Genomic DNA, 11,069 nt, shown 5'->3' with positions numbered 1-11,069 from the left:
GGCAGTGGAGGCCAATTCTCTGAATGCGTTGAAGAGAGAGCTGGATAGAGCTCTTAAGGATAGCGGAGTCAGGGGGTATGGGGAGAAGGCAGGAACGGGGTACTGATTGAGAATGATCAGCCGTGATCACATTGAATGGCGGTGCTGGCTCGAAGGGCCGAATGGCCTCCTCCTGCACCTATTGTCTATTGATGTTCTGTGGGGAGGATGCAGCCGGCGCTGGGCTTTGCATGCAGTCAGGGAGGCAGGGAGGGGGTTAACAGTGCTCTGTGTGTCGTCAGACGTGGCGTCAGGCGGTGTCCGTGTCCCAGGCCGAATGCAGGGGACAGCCCGCCCGCCGCCAGTGGCAGTGGCGATGGCAAGCAGGCTGCGGGTCAATCGCAACCTGCCCGCCGCTGTCACCCAGTGCTTCTCGGTGGTCGCCCTGTGCACGGCGGTGGCCGATCCCAACTGGTTCCAGGTCGTCCCGAACGGCACCTCCCCGCAGATCTACGGGGTGGCGTACGTGGTACGGCTGCAGGGAAACATCACGGCAGGTAACGGGGTGGGGGAGAGGGGGGGGGGGGGGGTGCTTGAGGTCTGGTGCAAGGTGACATGACCCGCCCTTCACCTGCTTCTCTCTGCATCCAGGTAGCGGCGCCTTGCTGATTCACAGGTCACCCCTCTGGGTGCACTGGGTCCAACTCTGTGTGGGACTTGCAAACACTTGTAAACCAAATGAAACCCAACTCCTTCTGAAACTCTCTCTCTCTCTCTCTCTCTGCAACCGCCCACACACGCTGCTGCCTCCAGAGCAGAAAGCAAGATATATAACGAAGAAAGACACAAAATGCTGGTGTAGCTCGAAGCGTCACCCATTCCTTCTCTCCAGAGATGCCGCCTGACCCGCTGAGTTACTCCAGCATTTTGTGTCCATTTTCGATTTAAACCAGCATCTGCAGTTCTTTCCTACGCAAAACGTATAACTCCTGGTTCCATTGCAACACTGAGGACGTCAATGTTGTCGAGGCTGAGTCTTCCACACCAGAATTGCCGACTTGTTTATATAATTCTCTGCAGGACATCTCAAGATGTTCCAAAGCGTGTTCACGCCAGTGAAAAGTTTTTTTTGAAGTGCAGTTTCCTGGTTGGGGAGTGCGGCAATGAACCTCGTGTCGGACGTCGATAAATAACAGGGTGATTAGTTCATAAGTTGTAGGAGCAGAATTAGGCCATTCGGCCCATCAAGTCGACTCTGCCATTCAATCACGGCTGATCTTTCTTTCCCTCTCAACCCCATTCTCCTGCCTTCTCTCCATTTACTGACACCTTTACCAAACAAAAATCTCCACCTTAAAAATACCCAATGACTTGGCCTCCACCGCCATCTGGGGCAATGAATTCCACAGATTCACCACCCTCTGACTAAAGAAATTCCTCCTCATCTTCTTTCCAATGGAAAAAATGATGTTGTATTATCTGATCTGCTTGGATAACATGCAAAACTAAACTTTTCACTATACCTCGGTATACGTGAAACTAATAAACATAAACTTAAACCATAATTCTATTATCTCAGTGAACACACACACCTCACTTGGTCTCCTATGTCTGAAAGAAGACCATGTCAGCCTAGCCCATAACTAAATCTTGGGTCCTGGTCACATTCTCCTCTGCATATTCTTTCTGTATTGTGGTGACCAGGACAGTGCTCGCGATTCTCTCTCTGTCCTAACTAGAAACAAAACCACTCCGTAATACAGAGGGGGACCAGACCCCCTTAAACACACCTATGACACTGAGGGCTGGTTTGTTGCATGACCATAAATGGCCGCACTTGGAACCTGACGTTGTTCATCATCCTCAGATCAGGACCCAGGAATGATTTATTGTCATATGTCCCGAAACGGAACAAGGAAATTCTTACTGGCGCCAGCCCAACAGAAATCTCAGGACAGATGGGAGAAAAGGGAAAAAAAGAACTTTGGTTTTAAAATATCTGGTCTTCCAGTAATTATTCACAAGTCATGATGCTCCCTTGTGACTTTTCTGTGTCACATGCAACTGTTAAACATAACAGTCGCTTGTGTTGCAAAACAAGGACTCTTCAGAATTCTGATACAGATGGAATGTAATCTGATTTTGCGAATATAAAACTCGTGTAAGCATGTGCTACATTACGGCTGTTAAAAAACTAAATTAATAATTGTAAAATGTTATGGAAGTTACTGGAAAAGTGTAGCTGGGCCTTGTGGTATGTATTTGCGTCTTAGTCATCAGCCTAATCTTGGAGACCAACCCAAATCACTTCCTTTTTTCAATAGGTCACCAAATCTTTAGCTCATCCTTCCCGGCTCTTGGTTGTTAGCCTTGCAGGCAATGGAATGTTGGCCTTCATAACAAGAGGAGTTGAGTATAGGAGCAAAGAGGTCCTTCTGCAGTTGTACAGGGCCCCAGTGAGACCGCACCTGGAGTACTGTGTGCAGTTTTAGTCTCCAAATTTGAGGAAGGATATTCTTGCTATTGAGGGCGTGCAGCGTAGGTTTACTAGGTTAATTCCCAGAATGGCGGGACTGTCATATGTTGAAAGACTGAAGCAACTAGGCTTGTATACACTGGAATTTAGAAGGAGGAGAGGGGATCTTATCGAAACATGTAAGATTATTAAGGGGTTGGACACGTTAGAGGCAGGAAACATGTTCCCAATGTTGGGGGAGTCCAGAACAAGGGGCCACAGTTTAAGAATAAGAGGTAGGCCACTTAGAACAGAGATGAGGAAAAACGTTTTCAGTTAGAGAGTTGTGAATCTGTGGAATTCTCTGCCTCAGAAGGCAGTGGAGGCCAATTCTCTGAATGCATTCAAGAGAGAGCTAGATAGAGCTCTTAAGGATAGCGGAGTCAGGGGGTATGGGGAGAAGGCAGGAATGGGGTACTGATTGAGAGTGATCAGCCATGATCACATTGAATGGTGGTGCTGGCTCGAAGGGCCGAATGGCCTACTCCTGCACCTATTGTCCATTGTCAGGCCATTGCTCTACAAATACTCTTCCAGATATCTTTTAAATGTTTAGAGATCCAGAGTGGAAACAGGCCCTTCGGCCCACCGAGTCTATGTCGACCGGCGACACTAGTCCTTTCCTACGCACTCGGGACAGAAGCCAATTAACCTACAAACCCACATGTGTTTAGAATGTGAAAAAACCCCGTGCAGTTACATTCAAAACGTACAAACTCCGTACAGGGGGACCCATAATCAGAATCGAATTCAAACGCTTTGAGGATGTAACATGTAAAATGGACAAGGGAGAGTCAGTGGATGTACTGTACCTGGACTATCAGAAAGCCTTTGATAAGGTCCCACACAGGAGATTAGTGGGCAAAATTAGAGCACATTGTATTGGGGGTAGGGTATTGACATGGATAGAAAATTGATTGGCAGACAGGAAGCAAAGAGTAGGGATTAACGGGTCACTTTCAGAATGGCAGGCAGTGACTAGTGCGGTGCCGCAAGGATCGCTCGGTGCTGGGATCGCAGCTATTTACAATATACATTAATGATTTAGATGAAGGAATTAAAAGTAACATTAGCAAATTTGCAGATGCAACAAAGCTGGGTGGCAGTGTGAACTGTGAAGAAGATGCTATGAGGATGCAGGGTGACTTGGACAGGTTGTGTGAGTGGGCAGATGCATGGCAGATGGAGTATAATGTGGATAAATGTGAGGTTATCCACTTTGGAGGCAAGAACGGGAAGGCAAATTATTATCTGAATGGTGTCAGTTTAGGAAATGGGGAAGTACAATGAGGCCTGGGTGTCCTAGTACATCAGTCGATGAAAGTAAGCATACAGGTACAACTGGCAGTGAAGAAAGCTAATGGCATGTTGGCCTTCATAACGAGAGGAGTTGAGTATAGGAGCAAAGAGGTCCTTCTGCAGTTTTACACGGCCCTGGTGAGACCACACCTGGTGTATTGTGTGCAGTTTTGCTATTGAGGGAGTGCAGCGTAAGTTCACGAGGTTAATTCACAGGATGCCGGAACTGTCATATGATGAAAGAATGGGGCGACTGGGCTTGTAGTCACTGGAATTTAGAAGGATGAGAGGCGATCTTGTAGAAACATCAAATTATTACGGGATTGGACAGGCTAGATGCAGGAAACATGTTCCCGATGTTGGGGGAGTCCAAAACCAGCGGCCACAGTTTAAGAATAAGGGGTAGGCCATTTAGAACTGAGATGAGGAGAAACTTTTTCACACAGAGAGTTGTGAATTTGTGGAATAATCTGCCTCAGAAGGCAGTGGAGGTCGATTCACTGGATGCATTCAAAAGAGAGTTAGATAGATCTCTTCGGCTAGCGGAACTAATGGGGTACCGCAAAGCTCAGTGCTGGGACCGCAGCTATTTACAATATACATTAATGATTTAGATGAAGGAATTAAAAGTAACATTGGCAGATTTGCAGATGACACAGAGCTGGGTGGCAGTGTGAACTGTGAAGAGGATGCAATGAGGATGCAGATTGGACATGTTGGGTGAGTGGTCAGATGCATGGCAGATGCAGTATAATGTGGATAAATGTGAGGTTATCCACTTTGGAGGCAAGAATGGGAAAGCAGATTATTAACTGAATGGTGTCAAGTTAGGAAAAGGGGATAGACAATAGGTGCAGGAGTAGGCCATTCGGCCCTTCGAGCCAGCACCGCCATTCAATGTACAACGAGACCTGGTTGTCCTAGTCAATGAAAGTAAGCATGCAGGTACAGCAGGCAGTGAAGAAAGCTAATGGCATGACGGCCTTCATAACGAGAGGAGTTGAGTATAGGAGCAAAGAGGTCCTTCTGCAGTTGTACAGGGCCCTGGTGAGACCACACCTGGAGTATTGTGTGCAGTTTTGGTCTCCTAATTTGAGGAAGGACATTCTTGCTATTGAGGGAGTGCAGCGTAAGTTCACGAGGTTAATTCACAGGATGCCGGAACTGTCATATGATGAAAGAATGGGGCGACTGGGCTTGTAGTCACTGGAATTTAGAAGGATGAGAGGCGATCTTGTAGAAACATCAAATTATTACGGGATTGGACAGGCTAGATGCAGGAAACATGTTCCCGATGTTGGGGGAGTCCAAAACCAGCGGCCGCAGTTTAAGAATAAGGGGTAGGCCATTTAGAACTGAGATGAGGAGAAACTTTTTCACACAGAGAGTTGTGAATTTGTGGAATAATCTGCCTCAGAAGGCAGTGGAGGTCGATTCACTGGATGCATTCAAAAGAGAGTTAGATAGATCTCTTCGGCTAGCGGAATCAAGGGGTATAGGGAGAAGGCAAGATGATCAGCCATGATCGCAGTGAATCGCGGTGCTGGCTCGAAGGGCTGAATGGCCTACGCCTGTATCTATTATCTATCTATGTAAGATATAAGTACTTGCAATGTGTTTATGACAGTGTTCTTTGCTTAGTGGCCACTTTCGTGAGCAAAAAATTCAGAAATCAAAATCTATTTTTCTAAAACATTTTACTCGACTCTCAAGATTTAAACACTTCCAATGAATTTCCATTAGCAATTAAAACATTTAAAACAAAATGTTGCACTTTTTCACCCAGGGTGGCGGTGGAATTCTCTGCCTCAGAAGGCAGTGGAGGCCAATTCTCTGAATGCATTCAAGAGAGAGCTAGATACAGCTCTTAAGGATAGCGGATTCAGAATGATCAGCCATGATCACATTGAATGGTGGTGCTGGCTCGAAGGGCCGAATGGCCTCCTCCTGCACCTATTGTCTATTGTCTATTGGAGTCCGATACGATAGTGGCATTTAAGAGGCTTTTACATAGACAGGAAATGGAGGGATATGAATTATCAGGAAGGCAGAAGTGATTTACTTTAATTTGGCCTCATGGTTGGTGTAGACATTGTGAGCTGAAGAGCCTGTTCCTGTGCTGTACTGTTCTATGTTCTGTCTTCTCCCTTTGTCTTTTTAGCCACTGCTTTGATTTTGAATCTCACTAAAGTTAGCAACCTTTCCCACCCTGAGAACAGCAGCAAGGGGTGACATAGAATCAGGAGATGTTGAATCAGTATGGATAGAAATGAGAAATTGTAAGGGTAAAAAGACCCTAATGGGAGTTATCTATAGGCCCCCAAACAGTAGCCTCGACATAGGGTGCAAGTTGAATCAGGAGATAAAATTGGCGTGTCAAAAATGTAATGCTACGGTGGTTATGGGAGATTTCAACATGCAGGTAGACTGGGAAAATCAGGTTGGAAATGGACCCCAGGAAAGAGAGTTTGTAGAGTGCCTTCGAGATGGATTCTTAGAACAGCTTGTACTGGAGCCTACCAGGGAGAAGGCAATTCTGGATTTAGTGTTGTGTAATGATCCTGATCTGATAAGGGGACTAGAGGTAAAAGAGCCATTAGGAGGCAGTGATCACAACATGATAAGTTTTACTCTGCAAATGGAAAGGCAGAAGGGAAAATCGGAAGTGTCGGTATTACAGTATAGCAAAGGGGATTACGGAGGCATGAGGCAGGAGCTGGCCAAAATTGACTGGAAGGAGGCCCTAGCAGGGAAGACGGTAGAACAGCAATGGCAGGTATTCCTGGGAATAATGCAGAGGTTGCAGGATCAATTTATTCCAAAGAGGCGGAAAGACTCTAAGGGGAGTAAGAGACACCTGTGGCTGACGAGGGAAGTCAGGGACAGCATAAAAATTAAGGAGAGGAAGTATAACATGGCAAAGAAGAGTGGGAAGACAGAGGATTGGGACTCTTTTAAAGAGCAACAAAAGTTAACTAAAAAGGCAATACGGGGAGAAAAGATGAGGTACGAGGGTAAACTAGCCAATAATATAAAGGAGGATAGCAAAAGTTTTTTTAGGTACGTGAAGAGGAAAAAAATAGTCAAGGCAAATGTGGGTCCCTTGAAGACAGAAACAGGGGAATTTATTATGGGGAACAAAGAAATGGCAGACGAGTTAAACCGTTACTTTGGATCTGTCTTCACTGAGGAAGATACACACAATCTCCCAAATGTTCTAGGGGTCGGAGAACCTAGGGTGATGGAGGAACTGAAGGAAATCCACATTAGGCAGGAAATGGTTTTGGGTAGACTGATGGGACTGAAGGCTAATAAATCCCCAGGGCCTGATGGTCTGCATCCCAGGGTACTTAAGGAGGTGGCTCTAGAAATAGTGGAAGCATTGGAGATCATTTTTCAATGTTCTATAGATTCAGGATCAGTTCCGGTGGATTGGAGGATAGCAAATGTTACCCCACTTTTTAAGAAAGGAGGGAGAGAGAAAACGGGTAATTATAGACCAGTTAGTCTGACATCAGTGGTGGGGAAGATGCTGGAGTCAATTATAAAAGACGAAATTGCTGAGCATTTGGATAGCAGTAACGGGATCATTCCAAGTCAGCATGGATTTACGAAGGGGAAACCATGCTTGACAAATCTACTGGAATTTTTTGAGGATGTAACTAGGAAAATTGACAAGGGAGAGTCAGTGGATGTGGTGTACCTCGACTTTCAGAAAGCCTTCGACAAGGTCCCACACAGGAGATTAGTGGGCAAAATTAGGGCACATGGTATTGGGGGTAGGGTACTGACATGGATAGAAAATTGGTTGACAGACAGAAAGCAAAGAGTGGGGATAAATGGGTCCATTTCGGAATGGGAGGCAGTGACCAGTGGTGGGACCCCAGCTATTTACGATATACATTAATGACTTAGACGAAGGGATTAAAAGTACCATTAGCAAATTTGCAGATGATACTAAGCTGGGGGGTAGTGTGAATTGTGAGGAAGATGCAATAAGGCTGCAGGGTGACTTGGACAGGTTGTGTGAGTGGGCGGATACATGGCAGATGCAGTTTAATGTAGATAAGTGTGAGGTTATTCACTTTGGAAGTAAGAATAGAAAGGCAGATTATTATCTGAATGGTGTCAAGTTAGGAGGAGGGGGAGTTCAACGAGATCTGGGTGTCCTAGTGCATCAGTCAATGAAAGGAAGCATGCAGGTACAGCAGGCAGTGAAGAAAGCCAATGGAATGTTGGCCTTCGTAACAAGAGGAGTTGAGTATAGGAGCAAAGAGGTCCTTCTACAGTTGTACCGGGCCCTGGTGAGACCGCACCTGGAGTACTGTGTGCAGTTTTGGTCTCCAAATTTGAGGAAGGATATTCTTGCTATGGAGGGCGTGCAGCGTAGGTTCACTAGGTTAATTCCCGGAATGGCGGGACTGTCGTATGTTGAAAGGCTGGAGCGATTGGGCTTGTATACACTGGAATTTAGAAGGATGAGGGGGGATCTTATTGAAACATATAAGATAATTAGGGGATTGGACACATTAGAGGCAGGAAACATGTTCCCAATGTTGGGGGAGTCCAGAACAAGGGGCCACAGTTTAAGAATAAGGGGTAGGCCATTTAGAACGGAGATGAGGAAGAACTTTTTCAGTCAGAGAGTGGTGAAGGTGTGGAATTCTCTGCCTCAGAAGGCAGTGGAGGCCAGTTCGTTGGATGCTTTCAAGAGAGAGCTGGATAGAGCTCTTAAGGATAGCGGAGTGAGGGGGTATGGGGAGAAGGCAGGAACGGGGTACTGATTGAGAGTGATCAGCCATGATCGCATTGAATGGCGGTGCTGGCTCGAAGGGCTGAATGGCCTACTCCTGCACCTATTGTCTATTGTCTATTGTCTATTTAAAGTTAAAAGCAACAATTCTGATTCATTTTGTTAAGCAGCCATATCTTGTTCTGGGCTTGGAGGGTTTAGTGGGTTCTTGTTTAGCTTCGGAGGGACTTGGTGGGACTAGTGTAGATGGGGCATGTTGGTTGGCGCGGGCTGAAGGGCCTGTTTCTATGGTTTATGACTCTATGACTATGTTGGGAGGCCAGTTGGAGGGTTCCAGTTGGAGGGTTGCAGTGGGACTGTGGCTTGCTTGCGGAGTGTTTCTTGGGCAGTTGATGCCTTGCAGCTTCGTGTGGTAGTTAATTGTTTGGTGCGGATTGTTCGGCCACCAATTATTCAATTGCATGGCTGTGTTTGTCTCTCTGCTGCTCTCTCGGGCAGTGGGGATGGGAAATAAATGTGTGCCGACCACATCCTGAGAACAAACGAAAATAATATGAGATAGGTTTGGACCACACGCCCTAAAAGGTAATCAGAAGTGAATTGTCTCATAAAACCAGCATGGGATGAAGATTCAATACAATACAATACAATACAATATATCTTTATTGTCATTGTACAGCGGTACAACGAAATTGGGAATGCGACTTCCATACGATGCACTAAATTAATCAGCTAATCAACATAAATTTAGACAACCCAGAGAAACAAAATTAGAAACAGTTTTAAAACAGAATAAAGTGCAAATAGGTCTGTGCCGGGTCGCTGTGCAACATGACCTCCGACTCAGCAGGACCGGTTCATAGCAGCTGTGGCCCTGGGGATGAAGCTGTTCCTGAGTCTGGAGGTGCGGGCGTAGAAGGCCTTGTAGCGTCTGCCAGATGGTAGAAGTTCGAACAGACTGTTGCAGGGTTGTGAAGAGTCTTTATGAATGCTGGTGGCTTTCCTGAGACATCTTGTGTTGTAGATGCCCTCCAAGGCTGGTAGCTGTGTTCCGATAATCTTCTGAGCTCTATGGACTACCTGCTGAAGAGCTCTCCTCTCTGCCTCCGTGCAGCTGAAATACCATACAAGGATGCCATGCGTTAGGATGCTCTCTATGATGCAGCGGTAGAAGGTCATCAGCAGCTGTTGGGGCAGACCAGTCTTTTTCAGTGTTCTCAGGTAGAACAGTCGCTGCGCCTTCTTGACCAGCGCAGCAGTGTTATTGGACCATGTTAGGTTCTCTGAAATGTGAGTGCCCAGAACCTTGAAGCTGGACACTCTCTCCACACTGTCCCCGTTGATAAAGATCGGAGCGAATTCCCCATTATGTGACCTTCAGAAGTTGATGATCAGCTCCTTGGTCTTGGAGGTGTTTGGGGACAGGTTGTTATCTGAGCACCAGCCCGCCAGGTTCTGCACCTCCGCTCTGTAGTGTGATTCATCACCTTTGGTGATCAGCCTGATCACCGTTGTGCCGTCTGCAAACTTGACAATGGTGTTGGTGTCGAATGCAGGAACACAGTCGTGTGTGAATAGGGAGTAGAGCATGGGGCTCAAAACACAGCCCTGTGGTGTGCCGGTACTCAAGGCGATAGTGGATTCAGTTGGATTCGGAACCATTCAGTATGAATCGTTCTGAAGAAGGGTCCCACCTCGAAATGTCACCTATCGATGTTTTCCAGACATGCAGCCTGACCTGTGCTTTGTGTCCTTCTGGTATTAAGATTTCACATTTTACAAAAATGAAGGAATGGGGGGCCCTGAACAAGATTTGGCTGCTTAGGGTGGCATGGTGGCGCAGCGGTAGAGTTGCTGCCTTACAGCGCCAGAAACCCGGGTTCGATCCTGACTACGGGTGCTAGCTCTATGTTGTTCCTGTGACCGCGTGGGTTTTCTCTGGGTGCTCTAGTTTCCTCCCACACTCCAATGCGTACAGGTTTGTAGGTTACTTGGCTTTGGTAAGTTGTAAAATTGTCCATAGTGTGTAGGATAGTGCTAATGTATGGGGTGCTTGCTGGTTGGCACAGACTCGGTGGGCCAAAGGGCCTGATTCCACGCTTGTGCCTCTAAAGTCTAAAGTAACAAGTAAATCATCCAGGCTTCCCAAGCCTGATGTTTATCCATTCCGAAGATAGACATGCTGGAGTAACTCAGCGGAACAAATAGCATCTCTGCATAGAACAAATGGGTGAAGTTTCGAGTTGAGACCTTTCTTCAAACCTTTATCCATTCCTTTGTGTTTGAAGCCAGTTCATAAGGTCATAACGAATAGGAGTAGAATTAGGCCATTTGGCCTATCAAGTATACTCCGCCATTCAATCATGGCTGATTTCTCTCCCTCCAAACCCCATTCTCCCACCTTCTCCCCATAACAATAGACAATAGGTGCAGGAGTAGGCCATTCGGCCCTTCGAGCCAGCACCGCCATTCAATGTGATCATGGCTGATCATTCTCAATCAGTACCCCGTTCCTGCTTTCTC

At 46.5% G+C, this 11,069-nt stretch overlaps 1 protein-coding gene across 1 annotated transcript in view; it reads left to right on the top strand.

Moving 5' to 3' along the window:
* The first annotated feature begins 283 nt into the window (after nt 1-283).
* LOC144598684 (uncharacterized) overlaps nt 284-11,069 on the top strand; it is a 35,876-nt gene continuing 25,090 nt past the window's right edge. The window contains exon 1 of the mRNA XM_078408953.1: nt 284-536. Within this exon, the coding sequence (XP_078265079.1) occupies nt 317-536 (220 nt within the window). The 5' untranslated portion in view covers nt 284-316. The remainder of the gene's footprint in view (nt 537-11,069) is intronic.

The sequence above is a fragment of the Rhinoraja longicauda genome, chromosome 1 (genome assembly GCF_053455715.1).
Source record: "Rhinoraja longicauda isolate Sanriku21f chromosome 1, sRhiLon1.1, whole genome shotgun sequence".
Lineage (NCBI taxonomy): Eukaryota > Metazoa > Chordata > Chondrichthyes > Rajiformes > Arhynchobatidae > Rhinoraja > Rhinoraja longicauda.
The sequence above is the reverse complement of the archived record's forward strand: the minus strand, read 5'-3'. Positions and strand labels throughout refer to the sequence as shown.